This window comes from Phaenicophaeus curvirostris, chromosome 29 (genome assembly GCF_032191515.1).
Source record: "Phaenicophaeus curvirostris isolate KB17595 chromosome 29, BPBGC_Pcur_1.0, whole genome shotgun sequence".
Classification (NCBI taxonomy): Eukaryota; Metazoa; Chordata; class Aves; order Cuculiformes; family Cuculidae; genus Phaenicophaeus; species Phaenicophaeus curvirostris.
The window spans coordinates 3,330,484-3,350,038 of record NC_091420.1 but is presented as its reverse complement, the minus strand read 5'-3'; the positions used below and the strand labels follow the sequence as shown (position 1 = coordinate 3,350,038).

Here is a 19,555-nt window from a genome sequence, read left to right as displayed (position 1 = left end):
GACAGGTGTTTCACACCATCTGACTTGAAGCTTCTGGCCATGAGGATGGCCCTGGAGCTGCCACTGCTGAGCTCTCCTGCAGCAAAAGAATGAGAATAAAAGAGATTTGGAATTACACTATTCTGTGGTTCGTTAGCGACAATCTCATCCATACTTTGCTCCAGAGAAAGCCAAATGGAGTTTTTTTCTCTCTCCTCTCTCACCGTGGGCCCTCAGCCTTTCAGCTCTCACCTCTCCAGCCGTCGCACCCTGCTACCTCTGCAGCCCACTTTTCAGATTCATTGTCCTTTGAGATCCTTCTTCCTCACTCTTTTGCTTCCCTTATCCTGCTTCACTTTATCTGCGCCTTTCTCCATCTCTTCTCTCTCTCTCTGCCTGCCCAGCTGTGTTGTTCAGGAGTAACTCAGCTGAAAACCAACCAAACAAACAAACAAGCCCCTTTTTTGTCTGTTTTTCTCGCAGTTTCTGCCTCAGTTTTGCGGGGAGATGGCCCAGCTCCAGGAAAGCATCAACGGCGTCGTTGCCGTTTTCTGCGTGTGCACCAGAAGCGACGGCAACTGCAGCCCCCTGAGCAGAGAGGAGCTGAGGCAGCTCATCGAGGAGGGCTTTGCAGACGCGATGGAGGTGAGGGAGCCTGTCTCGCAGCTGGCGCCCGCCGCGGGTTTGCTTTCTGGCTGCAGGGCTGGGATCACGAGCGCAGCGGGGTGGGTGAAGCCGAGCCCTCCCATGTGGGTGCACAGGACACCTGCCTCCCTGGGAAGGGCACAGATGCCTTCAAAGCCCGGGATGTGCAGGGAGGAGGAGAGGCTATTCATCCTCTCAATGCCAGCAGCTTGGAGACCTCAGTGCGGGGAGGAATATGAGCCTGAGCCACAGTGGAGAGGGGCCACGGGGCTGGATTTCATCCCTGAGTCTGCTTGAGTGCTCCTAGAGAGACAGCACCAATGGCTCACGGGCTTTGCTGGCCCCGTTTGTCTCTTTCCAGAACCCCCAGGATCCCAAAACCATCAAGAAGGTGTTGTGCTTCCTGGATGATGACAGTAACTGCAGGGTTGACTTCAGCGAGTTGCTCAGCCTGGTTTTCCGCGTGGCCAAGGCTTGTTACAAGCCGCTCCAGCAGCATCAGGCGCTGGAAGATGGTCAAGAGCCAAGAGCACAGGAGAAGGCAGGCAGAGAGCAGCTCCTGAGGCCACGCACGGTGGGGAGGGTCTCAAGCAACCAGGAGGTCCCTGAGCAGGGTGTGAATGATCAGGTCCAGGACCCAGACAACGATCAAATCCAGGAGGATGATGTATTAAAGCAAGACCAGGACAACCATCAAACCCAGGAAGGTGAGACATCAGAACAGCACGAGGACACCCATCAAACTGAGGATGAGATATCGAAACAGGACCAGGACAACCATCAAACCCAGGAAGATGAGACACCAGAGCAGGACCAGGACAACCATCAAACCCAGGAAGATGAGACATCAAAACAGAACAGGGACGTCCGTCAAACCCAGGAGGGTGGGACATCAAAGCAGGACCCAAACAACCATCAAACCCAGGAGGGTGTGACACCAGAGCAAGACCAGGACACGCGTCAGGATGACAGGAATGAAGAACCAGAAGGGGATCCAGAGAGAGGTGAGAATCTAGACACTGTAACCCCAGAGAAGGACAGAAATACTGATGAAGCTGAAGAGTCTGAGACACCAAAACTGGACCCAAAACCCCACCGGGACAGAGAAACTGAGGTACCAGGACAGGGTTCAAACAACCAGCAGAGTCCAGAGACAAAGCCAGCAGAACAGGACCTGAACTGTCCCTCTGAGACACAAAAAAGAGACCCAAATGACAAGACCCAGGTCTGCGAGGCTCCTCAGCAGGACCCCAACCCCAACAAGACCCAGAAGCTGCTGCCCCCAGAGCAGGGTTCAAGCTCCCATTGGGATCCCAAGCCCCAGGGTACATGCTATGACCCAGCTTCCTACCAGCTCCCTGAATCCAAGGTGCTGGAGCAGGATCAGAGTGGGGCAGAGGCTCCATCCCGTCCAGCCCGACAGCAAGAAGATGCTCATCACCAAAGACAACCCACCATGGAGCAACAGCTCCTGCAGTCTCTGTATCAGTGGCCGCTGCAGCAGTAAAGGCTGAAACAAGCTCTGAGGTGTGGTTGTTGCCTTCTGCAAGGTACATTTTGTCCTGTTCCATTTTATTTTTTCGCATTGCTGTTTGTCATGCCTTGTCCTTCTTAACTCTGGCTTCACACCCTGGCTTGTACTGAGCTCTGCAGGACTGGAGACCTTCTCTCTTACTCTCTGCCTCTGTAAGCAAAGCAATAAAACTAAAGGCAAATTAGCACAGTGTCCTGGTGTGTTGCAAGCGTGTCCTCAGCCCGGCTCTGGGAAAACACAGAATCACAGAATGGTTTGGGTCGGAAAGGACTTTAAAGTTCTTCCAGTTCCTCCTGTTGGATCAGGGGCTCCAAGCCCCATCCAACCTGGCCTTGAACACCTCCAGGGATTGAGCAGCCACCACTGCTCTGGGCAACCTGGTCCAGGGCCTCCCCACCCTCACAGTGAATATTTCTCCCTAAGATCCCACCTCAATCTCCCCCCTCTTTCTTCTTAAAAGCACGAGGACCTCAGCGTCCACCCTTTCCATGACCTGCAGCCAGGTTGCTGCGGTGCAGGGAGAGCGATGGCTGTGGAGAGGCAGCATTTTTCTTGGGGGAGGAAAGGAGCTGCCTTTGCAATTTAGCCGAGGAGAATCTATTGCTCCCGGCAGGCAGGGATGCGACATCCCTGCGAGAAATGTCTTGGGAGAGGGCAGAAATCTGCATGAACACAACCGACCTGAACAGATCCCTCCCAGCATCCATCTGCTCCGGGCATTTTTCATGTCTGCTGTGAAAAGAATAAACAGCTGCTTAACACAGAATGGGAGGGATTTGTCCTGTTTAACCTCATTTATTAACAATCTCAGAAGCAAGGGGGATGTCGAGCATGCTATGAAGATCAAAAAACCCTTTTAGTTATAGAAGTCTCCAAAGGCAGGAGGGGAGAGATATTAAACACAGGAAAAAATGATGATTTGGGTACATCCAGTCCCAGCAACAACTAGGAGGGCAGAGATAAAAGCTGCCGTGCAAACCATGCAGCAACTCAGATTCAGTGCAGGGTACCAGGTCCTTGGCCACTGGGTCAGACGTGCACGTAGGAACGCGGGTAACTCTCCAGGCGTGAGTAACCCGGTGAAATCAGTGGGTTTATTAGGGGGTTTGGACGTGCTGGACCACCAGGCAGGTCAAGGACTTGGCATCCCGCAGGGAGGGTGATGCTCAGCCTGTTTTTCCCCGTGCTATCTTTCACTTGCAACCTATCAGCGAGATCAGCCCACGAGAAATGCACCCGCACCTCCTGCCCTGTGGCCGGTGACAAGCAGCGTGCCGAGACCTCAACTGGAAAATAAAACGTCATTCCTCTGGGACACCCCAGAATTTCACAATTTGGGACGCGCTGAATCAGAAAAACCCAGCGTTTCAAAACTAACCCCAGAACACACATCACAGAAATGGGCTGGTTTAAGAGCGCTAACGTCAAAATTAAGTGTATTGGGCACAAATACAAAGTCTGCTCTACTACCGATAAAATACATCAGTAAAATCAGGTTCTGACCCACCTCATGACGCTGCGCCGTGAAACGGGAGAGTCACGACTTAAATTTCATCTGTCCAAACCCCATTCCATCTGAGGCATTCCTCAAAATATTACATTTTCCAGAGATCTCCATTTCTCCTGTAAAAAACAAAAAAAAAGGTCCCAGTTAGAGGTTTGTCCAATAGCTTTTTGCTTCTTATTGTCTCTGATTTAAGGTCTAAAATGACCAGACCAAACCATCCCCCTCTCTGGCCATCAGCTGCCTCCTTTTCCAGGTACCAAGCCCTGTTAGGGATGTGTCAATTATATTCTGAATAACACAGTTTTTGCACTTGGAAGCATCAGATTTGAAGATTAAGAGGGTTTTTCAGTTCATTTTAAGTAGAACATGAAAATTATCCTGCTGACATGACGATGTGTCTGAGAGTCCTGTAAGCCTGGGATGTGATGGAAGAGAAAAGATCTTTTCTACACCCCACAAGGAATCTGGTTCCTCTAAGATTCACTATAAGTTCAGTCACCCTACATATAACCTATAACGAGTGATAGGACGAGAGGAAATGGCCTCAAATCGCACCAGGGGAGGTTTAGATTGGATATTGCGAAAAATTTTGTTACTAAAAGAGCGATGAAGCATTGGAAGAGGCTGCCCAGGGCAGTGGTGAAGTCTCCAACCCTGGAAATGTTCAAAGAACATGCAGACGTGGCGCTTGTGGCCGTGGTTTAGTCGACACGTTGGGGTTGGTTTGATGGTTGGATGGGACGAGCTTAGAGGTCTTTTCCAACCTTAATGATTCTATGAGTCTATATAAACAGCGACAGGGATGGGTGTGGAGTTGGGCAAGAGACCCTCTTGGGTAACAGCTTTTAAAACCCCGAGTACTGCCTTATGAAAACATCTTCAGGGAAGACAAAGCCCTTGATGAAAAGGGGCTTCGGCGTTGAAGAACGTGCTTTGAAACTCGTTGCTTTGGCCTTGGAACGGAAGTAAAGCACGAGAAAGGCAGCAAACAGGGCAACGTGCCCCCGTACCCAACCTCTCCGCATCAGCTCACGTGGCATCCGAGCATCCCCAACCCCTGCGGGGGGGATTACAGACTGTTATAGGACACTAAGCCGCACTGTAATACTCTAATTTTAATAATAACTCCAATCTACCATAAAATTACAGTTTCCCAAGGGTATCATTATGGCACAGGTGGGGTATAATTTGCACAAGTATAATTTAATCCTGAAAAAAAGCTCAAAAATGAAGCAGGGTTGGTAACAATCCTCCGTACGCACTCGTATGAGTATCCCCAAGGTGTTACCAGCACTAATTAATTAGGCTCCTACACCCAGGATGATCTTACCTTACAGATGGGCCAGATGAGCCACTCACCCAAGGCTGCGTGACAAGTTCATGCTCCGAAGGCTCCTTGCAATGTCTCCGTCATGCTTGTCAAGGCACCATCCCACCTCCAAATCCAAAAACAGGGGCCCAAGCAGCACGGCTGGTACCTTCCTTATTTGCTCTGTGAACTGGGAGCATTCAGGGTGAATAAAGGAATCGGTCTCTAATTAATTTAATATTAAAACTGGAAAAAAAAAGAGAATATCATAGAGGTAATTACAGCAAAACCTGCCTACGGCTACCAGATGATGCTTCAACATGAATCGACCTCTCGGCAGAGAGGTTTCTGCTTTTATTTGTAATTAAAGATCAAGCGAATTTGAAATGAAAGTCATTCGTGGAAGGCACTTAATACAAAAAATACTTCGTCTTGATTTTTCTCAATGACAAGTCATTGGACAGATATGTTCTAGTATGGAAATTCCCCTTGTAGATGTTACCATTTTAAAATGTTCTGCTTATGGTTGGGTTTTCCAATGAAATGTTGGACAATATAACAAAAAGGCTCCTTAATAAGAAATTATCAAAAATTTAACACTCTACAAGGATTCTGCACAGACCAAGATCTTGAGGATTTCAGGATTTAGTGGGACATGTCCCTGCCCAGGGCAGGGGGGGCTGGACCTAGATGATCTTTAAGGTCCTTCCAACCCAAACTATCCTATGATTCTATGATCTCACCCATTTTTGTCGCACTTAAGTTTTCTTCTGTCCTTCTCTAAGCAAAAACCAGACCCAAATCCCATCAACTTGAAGGAACTCCACAAAAAGCAAGTGAAAATAAGCTCACTTATCATGGCACCGAGCTCAGAGCTCAACTGTTCCAAATTTACTCACCGTGAGCTCTTCAACCATCAGTATTTCCATCCCCATCCTCAAAATTTCCCTCTGGTACTATTCTTAAGTGCATTATACAAATATAAATTCACATGCGTTTATATAAAAATATACCCTCCCATTAATGGATATCTACACTTTACGGCCACTTTAGGTTTTTTAAAATCTGAAATACAACCAGCCTGTAAAAGAACTTTACAGTCTGGATTAGGTGGAACCAGCCGGTGCCTGAATTGCCACATGGCAACTGCTATTTCTGGGTTAAAATGATAGGGAAGGGGATGATAAGTTAAATAACCCGTTTGAGGACGTGAAGGTGCAGCTGGGCTTGGCCAGAAGATGAATCAGGACAACGTCCACAAAGGGGTGTCTCCTTTCTGCAGTCCCGTCAAGGACCCTATAAAAGCCCTCGCATCCTCCGATCAATTCGCAAGGCTTCACAGGAATCCCACTTGATCCCCTTGGTGATTTGGGTAAGTCGCCTCGCTGTGCGAGAACATCTTCTTTCTCTGGGATTCATGTTGGGTGGAAGCATCTTTCCTGCTGTTGTATTTTCCGAGAGGCTTTCGTATTTCTATCCGGCAAAGAGATGGAAAAGCTGGGGAGAGGCTCTTGATCAGGGAGGGTAGAGATGGATGAGGAGTAGTGGGGGTGATGGTTTTCAGCTGAAAAAGGGGAGATTGAGATGAGATTTTGAGGAGAAATGTTCTCCTATGAGGCTGGGGAGGCCCTGGTCCAGGTTGCCCGGAGCAGTGTTGGCTGCCCCATCCCTGGAGGGGTTCAAGGCCAGGTTGGATGGGGCTTGGAGCCCCTGATCCAGTGGGAGGTGTCCCTGCCCATGGCAGGAGTGGGACTGGATGGGCTTTGAAGTCCCTTCCAACCCAAACCATTCTATGAATCTATGATTCTAATTGTTGATTTGTGTGATTCAGACTCCTTCTTGCTGGTCATGTGTAGAGGTAGCTTTTCTCAAGGGGAAAACGAGAACGGGAGCCAGGTTTTGTGGATGAACAGATTGCAGAAATGTTCTGGGTTTAAGAGAAACACCAAAGCCCAGGGTTTCATAAGCAGAGCTGTGCATGTGTGTCCATGCAGACGTACACGTTCTAGAGACAGCAGGGCAGGCACAGCACAGCCTCACCAGCTGCAAGCCAAGATCTCAGCACCAATATTCTTGATATCAGGCTTGGGGATCCTGCAAGAAGGGAAAGAGGTGGCTTTTGAGGGTTCCAGACCCAAAGCCCAGACAGGAGTGCTGCTCTCTGTCAAGCAGATGCCACATAAGGAGATCTGACCTTGATCTAACAGTTCCCCTCTGGCTAAATCAATTTGCCAATGAACCGATGCTGTGATGAAAGCTTCATCAATTGGGTTGCATTCCTACTGGCCACAGGAGCATCGGCCACAGGGTTGGTTTTAACCCCTTGTAAGCGCTCTACCTGTCTCTGACCCAGACAGATCTTGTCTCGGGCCACACCAGTGCCACGTTAGACATCCTCTAACCTGCTCCAAAGAAGCTGCTGTATCTCAGTGTCGGGTAGATGTAGCAGCGTGGGGCCTTGAAAAAGTGTCTGGGATAGGTCCATGAGGATGGGTTCTTAGGGAAGCTCTTGAGTCACCACCCCCAGTTACCTCCCTGCAATCCATAAATGCCGGCATCTCACCTTCCCCTATCAAACATCATTCAAATACTTCAATAGGCAAGCTGGAGGACACTCCCCATCCCACTAAAACCCCTAAGCATTTGAATTTCTTCCCAATGCTCTGGCGAAATCGAGCTCACCGTGGCATAGGAGCAACCACGCAGCACATCGCACGCAGCATCGTGTTGACACACGTGGTCTGATTTCAGCAATTCCCCCCTCTTTTCAGTCTCAGAGGCAAGTGAATCTCCCATCCTTAGGTCTTCTCCGTTCCTTGCAGGCTTGCTTGAATCTGCAGGAAGATGTCTCGCTTCTTAGACAGCATTTGCACCATCATTACTGTCTTTCACAAACAAGCGGAGGAAGATGGAGACTGCTCCAAACTCAGCCGAAGGAAGGTGAAGGAGTTCATCCAGACCGAGTTTGCAGATGTCATAGCGGTGAGTACTGCTGCGAGGGGAGAGCGTGAGGCCAAAACTAGGCTGCAATTGTTCCTGTCTTTGCATTTCTCTGACAAGGAGCAGGAAGGTTAAAATCCTGGGTTTGTGCTTTTTTTCCCTGCAGAAGCCACGTGACCCTCAGACGATTGACAAGATCCTGTGGTTCCTGGAGTTGGATGGTGATGGAGAAATAGATTTCAATGAGTTCCTGATTCTGGTGTGCCGAGTGGCCAAGGCTTGCTACTGGTACCTGCCGAGAGGACCATGCTTTCTGCAAAAAACAACCAGTGGCAAGACACTCCAGGAGTCTGGAATCGATAACAGAGGGAGCCGTCAGCAACTGCAGGAGGTGGAACAGCAAACCTGTGAGAGAAAACATCGTCCCCCCTGTGAAACTGAGCTGCAACGAGACACCAGGGTCAATGAGCTTGAAACAACAGAGGAAAGAGGGAATCACCAACAGCAACGTAACACGCAAAGAAGAAACGATGCAACACGAAGCAGTGAGCCGGGAGAGACCATCTCTCAGGAATATGAAGAACGAAGCCAAGAGCCACACGACAGACAGAGGAGACGTCAGCCACCCGCAGATGAGAGAAGAGACGTGCAACTCGGAGAGCGCAGAAACTTGCAAGAAAACGAGCCTGGACTGCAGGCAGGCGAGAGGCGAAATCAAGAGGAACTTCAACAAGAACAAAGGGCAGATGTGAGGAGTCGCAGCCAGAGCCGAGAACCTCAACCACAGCAAAACCGGTGGAGTAGCCGTCAGCCGCAAGAGCCAGCAGGGCCAGCAAATGATCAAAGAAACCAGCGGCCACAAGAAGCAGATAGAGAAAGGAACAATGAGCCACATCAACGTGTATTAGTCAGAGAAGAGAGAAACCGCGACCAACTACGTGAGCTGGAACAAAAAGAAGTTGGATACAGCAGTTGGGAACCACGTGAGCCCGAATACCTCGACTGCAGGTGCTCACATCTGTCGAATCGACAAGAACCGCTAGAACGAGACCTCAGGTACAAAGACACCTGTGAGTCAGAAAGAGATGTCGATGAAGAAGAGAAGAACAAGGAAGAGGAGCTTGATTATCCAGAAAGTGAGAGAGAAATCCATCGGGTTCAGGACAGGGAAGAACGAGATGGCGGGAGGAGGAAAGGGCCCGTGCAGGAGAAGACCATCAGTCACCAACGAGAGCTGGACCTGGAGGTTGTTGAGACCTGCAGACACCAGACACGTGAAAGGGAAGAGCGAGGAGCCACCACTGACCAGAGAGAAGAACGTAAGACACGTGAACATGAAGCACGTGAGCCCCAACACGATGGAAGGAGACAACATGAGCCAGTGAGGTATGAAAGAACCCGAGAGACTGAAGTAGCAGCAGCAGAAGCTGATGAGAAGATTCGACGTGTGTCCCGGGAAGTGCAGCCACGTGAGGACATGGAAAGGAGGGATCATTGCCGGGAGAGGGGAGAACCAGAGGATGAGATAAGGATTTGCAGGAGAAGGGAGACGGAAGAGCCCATGAGGGACGGGACCAGCAGTCGCCAACAGGACCGGGTCCGGGAGGTCATTGAGAACCGCAGACACCAGGCTCGTGAAAGGGAAGAGCAAGAGGCCACCACTGACCTGAGAGAGACGCACGAGAGACGTGAATGTGAAGCACGTGAGCCTCAAGACGATGGAAGGAGAAAACGTGAGTCAGTGAGGTACGAGAGAACCCGAGAGACTGAAGTAGCAGCAGCAGAAGCTGATGAGAAGATCCGACGTGTGTCCCGGGAAGTGGAGCCACGTGAGGTTCTGGAAAGGAGGGATCGTTGCCGGGAGAGGGGAGAACGAGAGGATGAGATAAGGATTTGCAGGAGAAAGGAGACGGAAGAGCCCATGAGGGACGGGACCATCAGTCGCCAACAGGACCGGAACCTGGAGGTCATTGAGAACCGCAGACTCCAGACTCGTGAAAGGGAAGAGCAAGAGGACACCACTGACCAGAGAGAGACACACGAGAGACGTGAATGTGAAGCACGTGAGCCCCAACACGATGGAAGGAGAAAACATGAATCCGTGAAGTACGAGAGAACCCGAGAGATTGCAGTAGCAGTAGCAGAAGCTGACGAGAAGATCCGACGTGTGTCCCGGGAAGTGGAGCCACGTGAGGTTCTGGAAAGGAGGGATCGTTGCCGGGAGAGGGGAGAACGAGAGGATGAGAGGAGGATTTGCTGGGAAAGAGAGAGGGAAGAGCCCATGAGGGACGGGACCATCAGTCACCAACAAGACCGGGTCCGGGAGATCATTGAGAACCGCAGACACCAGACTCGTGAAAGGGAAGAGCAAGAGGCCACCACTGACCTGAGAGAGACACACGAGAGACGTGCAGATGAAACACGTGAGCCTCAACACGATGGAAGGAGAAAACGTGAATCCGTGAAGTACGAGAGAACCCGAGAGATTGCAGTAGCAGCAGCAGAAGCTGATGAGAAGATTCGACGTGTGTCCCGGGAAGTGGAGCCACGTGAGGACATGGAAAGGAGGGATCATTGCCGGGAGAGGGGAGAACCTGAGGACGAGATAAGGATTTGCAGGAGAAGGGAACAGGAAGAGCCCGTGCGGTACAGGGCCATCAGTCACCAACGAGAGCTGGACCTGGAGGTCATTGAGAGCTGCAGCAAGCAGATCTGTGAGAGACGTGCAGATGAAACACGTGGGAGTGAACCTGATAGAAGGGGACAACGCGAGTCAGTGGGGTACAAGAGAACCCAAGAGACTGAAGTAGTAGCAGCAGAAGCTGATGAGAAGATTCGACGTGTGTCCCGTGGAGTGGAGCCACGTGAGGACATGGAAAGGAGGGATCGTTGCCGGGAGAGGGGAGAACCAGAGAATGAGAGGAGGATTTGCCGGGAAAGAGAGAGGGAAGAGCCCATGAGGGACGGGACCAGCAGTCGCCAACAGGACCAGGACTTGGAGGTCATTGAGAACCGCAGACATCAGATTCGTGAAAGGGAAGAGCAAGAGGCCACCACTGACCTGAGAGAGACGCACGAGAGACGTGAATGTGAAGCACGTGAGCCCCAACACGATGGAAGGAGACAACGTGAGTCATTGAGGTATGAGAGAACCCGAGAGACTGAAGTAGCAGCAGCAGAAGCTGATGAGAAGATCCGACGTGTGTCCCGGGAAGTGGAGCCACGTGAGGACATGGAAAGGAGGGATCATTGCCGGGAGAGGGGAGAACGAGAGGATGAGAGGAGGATTTGCAGGAGAAGGGAACAGGAAGAGCCCATAAAGGACAGGGCCATCAGTCACCAACAAGAGCTGGACCTGGATGTCATTGAGAGCCACAGCAAGCAGACCCGTGAGAGACGTGCAGATGAAACACGTGAGCCCCAAGATGATGGAAGGAGACAATGTGAATCCGTGAAGTACGAGAGAACCCGAGAGATTGCAGTAGCAGCAGCAGAAGCTGATGAGAAGATCCGACGTGTGTCCCGGGAAGTGGAGCCACGTGAGGAAATGGAAAAGAGGGATCGTCGCTGTGAGAGGGGAGAACCAGAGGATGAGATAAGGATTTGCAGGAGAAAGGAGACGGAAGAGCCCATGAGGGACGGGACCATCAGTCGCCAACAGGACCGGGTCCGGGAGGTCATTGAGAACCGCAGACACCAGGCTCGTGAAAGGGAAGAGCAAGAGGCCACCACTGACCTGAGAGAGACACACGAGAGACGTGAATGGGAAGCACGTGAGCCCCAACACGATGGAAGGAGACAACGTGAGTCATTGAGGTACGAGAGAACCCGAGAGACTGAAGTAGCAGCAGCAGAAGCTGATGAAAAGATCCGACGTGTGTCCCGGGAAGTGGAGCCACGTGAGGACATGGAAAGGAGGGATCGTTGCCGGGAGAGGGGAGAACCAGAGGATGAGAGGAGGATTTGCAGGAGAAAGGAGAGGGAAGAGCCCGTGCGGTACAGGGCCATCAGTCACCAACGAGAGCTGGACTTGGACGTCATTGAGAGCCGCAGCACGCAGACCCGTGAGAGACGTGCAGATGAAACACGCGGGAGTGAACCTGATAGAAGGAGACAACGCGAGTCAGTGGGGTACGAGAGAACCCGAGAGACTGAAGTAGCAGCAGCAGAAGCTGACGTGAAGATTCGACGTGTGTCCCAGGAAGTGGAGCCACGTGAGGACATGGAAAGGAGGGATCATTGCCGGGAGAGGGGAGAACCAGAGGATGAGAGGAGGATTTGCCGGGAAAGAGAGAGGGAAGAGCCCATGAGGGATGGGACCATCAGTCACCAACAGGACCGGAACCTGGAGGTCATTGAGAACCGCAGACGCCAGACTCGTAAAAGGGAAGAGCAAGAGGCCACCACTGACCAGAGAGAGACGCACGAGAGATGTGAATGTGAAGCACGTGAGCCCCAACACGATGGAAGGAGAAAACGTGAATCCGTGAGGTACGAGAGAACCCGAGAGACTGAAATAGCAGTAGCAGAAGCTGACGAGAAGATCCAACGTGTGTCCCGGGAAGTGGAGCCACGTGAGGTTCTGGAAAGGAGGGATCGTTGCCGGGAGAGGGGAGAACCAGAGGATGAGAGGAGGATTTGCAGGAGAAAGGAGAGGGAAGAGCCCGTGCGGTACAGGGCCATCAGTCACCAACGAGAGCTGGACCTGGAGGTCATTGAGAGCTGCAGCAAGCAGACCCGTGAGAGACGTGCAGATGAAACACGCGGGAGTGAACCTGATAGAAGGGGACAACGCGAGTCAGTGGGGTACGAGAGAACCCGAGAGACTGAAGTAGCAGCAGCAGAAGCTGACGTGAAGATTCGACGTGTGTCCCGTGGAGTGGAGCCACGTGAGGACATGGAAAGGAGGGATCATTGCCGGGAGAGGGGAGAACAAGAGGACGAGGGCAGGTCTTACCAAGGAAGAGAGAGGGAAGAGCCGGTGCAGGAAAGCACCATCAGTTCCCAACAGGAGCAAGACCTGGAGGTCCTTGAGCACCGCAGCCAGCAGACACGCAAAAGGGAAGAGCGACACGGTGTTAGATCCCATGGAGAGGAACATGAGAGAAGCAACCTCCAGGTACTTGAAGAAGACGAGCAGAGAGAGATTCGGTACTGCCGTCAGGTAAACGAGGCACCACATGAGCCACGTGAGAGCACCCCACGTGGACCCTTAGAAGACCAAGAGGGCAAGAAGTACAGGATTTTACCTGAGGAAGAAATATGTGATCCAGACACGTGCCGTGTCCCCAGGGGTGAAGGATCGAGGCCCGAGAGGGGCCTCTACAAAACCGTGGAGGTAGATGACAGCGACCTCAGCCCTCCAGGAGAGGAGGCGTCTGTCTCCGACGTGAGGGTCCGTTACATCCCCGCGGAGCCCGACGTGCGGCCAGAGGTGCAGGTCCTCCCTCCACCCTGCAAGGCTGAGAACGTCGCGTACCTAATCCACGTGATCCAGAATTTGAAAGACTCTGAAGCAACCACCTATGAGATCGTCTGCCACCAGCCCAATGACCAGGGGCCGCCCATCTACGTGAAGAAGTGCTACGTGTCCCCCCAGCCGCTGGCCGTCCCGTGTGACAGAAGCAACGACCCAGAGCCACGACCTCAGAGGGATGAGAGAGAAGAAGGGGAGCCCAAAGCACCACGGGAAGGTGGTACCCCAGCTTCTAGCTTCAAGGAGAAGAGAGGGCTTCTTGATGAGATGAAGGAGAGGTCTGAAACGGAGGCGAAGGAAGGAGCTCAGCAGGCTTCTGCCTCCGAGCTGGATGGTGTTAAGGGTGACCCCAGCTTGGCAAAGACAAAGGAGGACAGGAGCGACGTCCAGCGCTCCAAGATGCCTGACCTGGAAGAGGAACATCAGCCCCAAGGAGATGGATCAGGAGCTGCCAGGGAGCACGTCCCACGGGAGCCTGAATCCAGATGCCTGGTGAGGGAGCATGAGGACAGGGAAATGAAGAGCTGCCCACCTCTGCCTCAGGCTCCGGAGCCTCGGGAAGCTGCAGAAAAGACCCGTCCTCAAATTCCCCAGAAAGATGAAGCCAGCCATGGGCCTGAGGATGCAGAACTTGCCCCACCAGAGAAGGGTCACCAGCTGCAGCAGGAGGAGATCACCAAGAGAAGATCCCAGCAAGTGAGTGATTCTCAGCCTCAGCACGAGGAGGAACCGCGTCGTCACACCCAGCAGGGTCCCCCTGCCCCCCAAGTCTCACAGGAGGCTAAGGATGAGGCCAAGGCATCCTAAGGGGAAGTCCTCTCCCTGGAGCTGGCGGAGCTCCCACAAGTCTTTTTGAGGATCCCTTCTACTCTCTCCTTTCAGTTTAGGATGTTACCGTGTGGTGGCACAAGTGTTCATCACAAAAGGTTTGTGAGGGTGTCAAGTGGGCTTGGGGGTCTTCTAACCAATCCTCGGCAGGTCGGCAGGCAGAGCCTCCACCCAGGATCTGCACCTTCTGCTTCCTGCATCCTGTCTACCCACCTCAACGCAGTATTTAGTCACTTTTCTGCTCTAATTGGATTCCTTGGATCTCTTGGTCCTTTATATCCTTGTCATCCCTAGTACCTTGCGGCACGACCACATCTCACTGCGCTCACATCTCCCTCGCCCCACGCCTGCTTCTCTTATCAGCTTCTGTTGTGCAACACAACTCATTCCAGGGCCTGAAAATCCTCAAGGCTGGAAAAAAAACCCACCTTTGATATTATTCCAGCCTTCTGCTCCCCTAAGAGCTGAGCAGAATCCCAGCTCCAGCCTCATGGAGACTTCGAAGCAGCTGAGCGATGCTGTGGTTACTGCAGGGTAAGGGTGGTGGTGGGTTGGGGGTTTCTTTCTTCTTCACATGGATGTATTGCATGAAAAAATCAGAATAAAGAGCTGATGATTGCACTGATCGCTGCCACGCTTCGTCCTTGAGCGCTCCCGCAGTCAGTTTGGAGACGACATCAAACCGGGTGGGAGTGGGGATCTGCTGGAGGGCAGGGAGGTGTTTCAGAAGGTTCTGGCTAGGCTGGATCCATGGGCTGAAGGACAGGAGGACTCTGCAGAGGCATCTGAGCAGGCTGGAGTGATGGCCAAGGCCAAGTTCCAGGTCCTGCACTTGGGTCACAACAACCCCAGGCTTGGGGAACAACAGCTGGAAAGCTCCCCAGTGGAAAAGGTCCTGGGGGTGCTGGGTGACAGCGGCTGAACATGAGCCAGCAGTGGCCCCGGTGGCCAAGAAGAAGGACTCTCCAAGTAGGAGAACGGTACAGCCAGCAAGAGCAGGGAATGGATCATCTCCCTAGAGTTGATGGGGTTGAGGCTACTCCTTGCATCCGGGGTTCAGTTTTGGGTCCCTCACTCCAAGAAAGACCTTGAGGAGCTGGAGCGTGTCTGGAGAAGGGAACGGAGCTGAGAAAAGGTCTGGAGTCCAGGGATTGGGGGAGCTGCTGAGGGCCCTGGGGCTGTTTAATCTGGAGAAGAGGAGGCTGAGAGGAGACCTCATCGCTCTCTGTAGCTCCTGGAAGGGAGGTTGGAGCCGGATGGGGGTCAAGCTCTGCTCCCAAGTGATGGGATGAGAGGAAATGTCCTCAAGTTGATCTAGAATGGACATTAGAGAAAATGTCTTTAGTGAAGGGAGGTGAAGCCCTGGGCAGGATGGTGGAGTCGCCACACCTAGAGGGGCTCAAACAACCTATAACTGTGGCACTTCAGGCCGTGGTTTAGAAGGTAGGATGGAACCAGTTCCCTCAGCAGCAGATGGGGCTGCAGCTCTGTGAGAAGATAGAGAGTAGGGAGGACAATCCCAGCACCGTCTGTGTTTTGCTCTTAAATGCAACCCACTGGCTGGTAATGGGAAGAACAGGAGCATCTCAGGTCCACACCGAACTCAAGGGGCAGCACCTCACCACAGCCACCGTCCTGGGATGCTTTGAACCTGGTGCCAGAGGGACTCGGAGGGGTCTGGTCCAGCCAGGGGCAGGGATGCTCGGGGCGATGCTCTCAGCGATGTCCTCATGGTGCACGTGACGGTCGCACGTCTTGGTGACCAACATATGGCAGCACAGATGGTCCGTCGGCAATCGGAGCCAGAGCCTTGGCTGGGAACACACACGCAGCAGCGAGAAACTGCAGAACAAACACACAAACAGCCCAGAAACCGAATGCAGGCCAGGCTGCATCCAAAACGGTGGGACCTGTGGGCGAGGGAGGGGATGCTGCCCCTCTGCTCTGCTGTGGTGAGACCCACCTGGGGTCCTGGGACCAGCTCTGGAGTCCTCAGCACAGGGAGGACATGGAGCTGTTGGAGCCCAGAGCAGGGGTGGCTGCCCCATCCCTGGAGGGGTTCAAGGCCAGGTTGGATGGGGCTTGGAGCCCCTGGTCCAGTGGGAGGTGTCCCTGCCCATGGCAGGGGTGGGACTGGATGGGCTTTGAGGTCCCTTCCACTCCAACCCAGTCTGTGATTCTAAGAAAAACAAACCTCCTCAAATTGCCTGCTGCAGCCAGGACCAGGCAGCTCCTCATTCCCTGGGGTAATCAACCTTTGCCCCTCTGACCGGCTCCTATTTTACTGTTCAGGGAGCACAGAGGAGCTTGCAAAACGCTGGTGACAGTGTAAAAATCCAAGGAGAAGAGCACAGGCTTCCTGCTCTCAGCTCCCAGGCTCGGAAAATCCCTTTGATTTACATGAAAGGGACTGTTTCCAGTTTGGGAGGAGCTGAATGGGAGGAGAAAAGTCCTTTTTCCCTAAAATATGGGGAGAAACGAGAGTGTGGAGGCAAGAAACTGGGGCAAGAGAGGAAAATAGATTTGAGACAGTTGCCCCCTGATTTCCTGCTTCTCTTTCTCCTGCTCCGTGTTGAGTCACAGTCTCCAGCAGGATTTCCTGAAGAGCTCCAGCGCTGGAAGCTGGTGCAGATTCCAGCACAAATCCTGGCTCCTGTGCAGCACCAGGGCAGCTCGTATCAACCTGAGCTGCCCCTGACGTTCTCTAGAGCTGGGAGTCACAGGGAAACCCAAGCAAATCAGTTCACGATTCTATCGGCTCCATCTAATCATATTCCTGTGATTCTATTGGCCTCAACTGAAAAGCTGAGGCAGCCCAAATCTCTTCATAGCAAAAGGAAAGGCTGAGGATGCTCCAGGTAGCAGCGAGGGAGCCCAAGGAGGGGGCTTAGTCCTGATCTTAGGGAAGAAATAAAGGGATGAGGAGCAAAGGACTGAGAGGAGAAAACAAATAAGGAGGAAATAGAAGCGTAAATAACTGCGAAGAATAATAGTCAGGAGGGAAAGGGATGGAGGGTCCCAGCACATTCCAGAGTCCGAGCTTGGGACCGCAGGCAGGTCTGGATTTGCCGTTAGAGCCGCGATTGCCCAACGCAGCCCAGAGGCTGAGTCAGGGCTGGGAAGGGCGGTGGCTGCGGGCTAAGGCTCAAAACCACTCGCTGAGGCTCAGACCCACTCTGCCTCTCGCCGTGCCACAGCGCAGCATCGCCCTGCCGAGGAGCGAGCCCTCTCCTCCCAGCCCAGCCATGGTGAGCCAGCCGGGACCCCGCGAGCGGGAGGGAGACGGGGGTCCCCAAGGGCAGAGGAGCTTCTCCCACAAGCTGATGGCAAGATGAGCTTCGGCTTGGGAAAGAGCAGCCGGTGCCAAGAACTGAGCTAAATCTGTGCCAGAGATGGGGCCTGGGTGGGGGAAGAGGGTGCGGAGTCAGAGGGGAGGGAAGAGGGTCCTGCAGGTGTAGAGGACCTGGGGGTGGCAGTTGGGGTGTTCCCACCACCCCATTTCTTCCCCTCCTTTCCTCCCACCGACGCCTCCATTGCCCCTTGTCAGGGTTGGGGCTGCAGCTCTGCCTCCACCACCCCATCCCCCTCATCCCCAGGGCAGGAGGGGGAAAGGAACCAAGAATTAAAGGCAGAAAGAACTCAGCTCCTCTCCTGCTAACCGAAAAAAGGCAGAAGGGAGCCCCAAGCAGGGCAGGGAAGGACAGATTCCTCCCAGCTCTCACTTTTCACCGGAGCCATGGGGTGGGAAAAGAGCCTCACATCCCTCTTGTCCATCCCCACTGGCTCCCTCCCTACCCCAAGGCAGCAGCGGGAGAGCCAACTCCGCCTGCATTTTCCTCTCATGACTCAGAGTTTGTTCTTTGTCCAGGCAGGCAGAGGGGTTTCCTTGCAGAGAAGCAGCCCCAGCCAGGCCAAGAGCATGGAAAAAAAAAACCTAACACTAGCTGTGGGTGCAGCACAAAGCTCTTGCCAGGCCACTCCTCTGCTGGGAGCTGACAGCTCCCCCAGGATTTTCCATGAACCACTCCCCTGGGTTTCCCACAGTGCTGTACAAGACACTAGAGAGATTAATACCAAAGAAAAATGCAGCTGGACAGGTTGGGCAGAAGACATTCTCCAAAAAACAGCAGAAGGTCCCCTCCTTTTCCTCCAGAAATAAAGTCAGGTTGCTCTCTCGGAAGCCTGGAGCTGCCTGCAGTGCTCACCTGAACTTGCTTTTGCTCCTCAGCCCACGGAGACCGAGCGCTGCATCGAGTCCCTGCTCGCTGTCTTCCAGCGCTACGCAGGACGCGAAGGGGACAACTGCACCCTCTCCAAGAGGGAGTTCGTGGCCTTCATGAACACCGAGCTGGCTGCCTTCACAAAGGTGAGTGAAATCCAGGCTGGAAGTGGCTCCTGGAGCACATTTGGCAGCTCTAGGAGAGCAATCAAAGCCTCTGACCCCACCAGCACCCTGGGGTGGGCAATGGGAAGAGCTTGGTCCTACCAGAAGCCTCCCTCTTGCCACCAAACCCTCTCCCTGGGAGCTGCAGTTACCCAGGACAAGTGGATAGAGCAAGAGGCACCTCTGCCTCGAGGTAGACATCAATCCTCATCTCTTTGGTCTCTTGCAGAACCAGAAGGACCCAGCCGTGGTGGATAGGATGATGAAGAAACTCGATTTGAACAGCGACGGAAAGCTCGACTTCCAGGAGTTCCTGAACCTCATCGGGGGCATCGCGGTGGCCTGCTACGATTCCCTGGTTGTTAAGAACCCTTAAGAGCCCAGCCCTGGCTGCTGCATCTCCCCCCACCACTGTGAACATTCCTCAAACAAGACCAAGCCCAAAGCAGCACCCTTAAGACAACCTCATTCCTCATTTTTATGTATAAAATAAAAGGTTTAAAAATCCTAGCATAAGGTATGGTTTTATTTCAGCAGTCAGAAAGCACTAGGAAAGCAAATAAGCCACAGAGGGAGCGGCATTGCAAGGTCCTACCCCTCTGCTTCGTCACTGATGCAAGAACAGGCACGTTCTCATCCTTCTCACCCCTGGAAACTACAATCTGGGGGGCTTTGGAGAGCCTCGAGCCTGTTACATATCACAGGGAAAGGAACAGTAATACTAAGAGGTACAGCTAGAGGGTACATACAGAGATGGAAGCATCACCAACAGGATAATTAGAGCACTGGCACAAACAACTACACATTAATAATTAGGAGAAGCAACCCCCACTGGCATGATAAATTAATTCAGGTCTACAGCCTCCAACTTCAAACCCTCCGAGTCTGGTAGCTTAAGAGTGTAGAAAGAGGGCGGAGGGGGAAGGTGAAAAGAGGAAATTAATCTCTCTTTT

General features: G+C 52.7%; 2 protein-coding genes and 1 long non-coding RNA gene across 4 annotated transcripts; 2 read left to right on the top strand and 1 right to left on the bottom strand.

The window, feature by feature from the left end:
- Positions 1-435: 435 nt before the first annotated feature.
- On the top strand, positions 436-14,293 carry LOC138732046 (trichohyalin-like). The gene is made up of 4 exons (XM_069878392.1): positions 436-624; positions 986-2,127; positions 7,815-7,956; positions 8,081-14,293. The coding sequence occupies exons 1-4, from the start codon at positions 487-489 to the stop codon at positions 14,195-14,197; spliced, it is 7,539 nt and encodes a 2,512-aa protein (XP_069734493.1). The 5' UTR covers positions 436-486; the 3' UTR covers positions 14,198-14,293.
- Positions 3,672-7,709, bottom strand: LOC138732112 (uncharacterized). 2 transcript variants are annotated; one of them, XR_011339248.1, is made up of 4 exons: positions 7,313-7,709; positions 6,975-7,068; positions 5,025-5,164; positions 3,672-3,781 (listed from the first exon to the last, which is right to left on the bottom strand). It is a non-coding gene; the product is annotated as an uncharacterized lncRNA (long non-coding RNA). The 2 variants fall into 2 exon arrangements; XR_011339247.1 differs by lacking the exon at positions 3,672-3,781 and having other exon boundaries at positions 4,720-5,164.
- Positions 14,294-17,313: 3,020 nt separating the features above from the next.
- S100A11 (S100 calcium binding protein A11) lies at positions 17,314-19,112 on the top strand. Its single transcript, XM_069878918.1, has 3 exons — positions 17,314-17,466; positions 18,447-18,584; positions 18,832-19,112. Exons 1-3 carry the CDS (start codon positions 17,464-17,466, stop codon positions 18,976-18,978), a joined length of 288 nt encoding a protein of 95 aa, XP_069735019.1. The 5' UTR covers positions 17,314-17,463; the 3' UTR covers positions 18,979-19,112.
- The last annotated feature ends 443 nt before the right edge of the window (positions 19,113-19,555 follow it).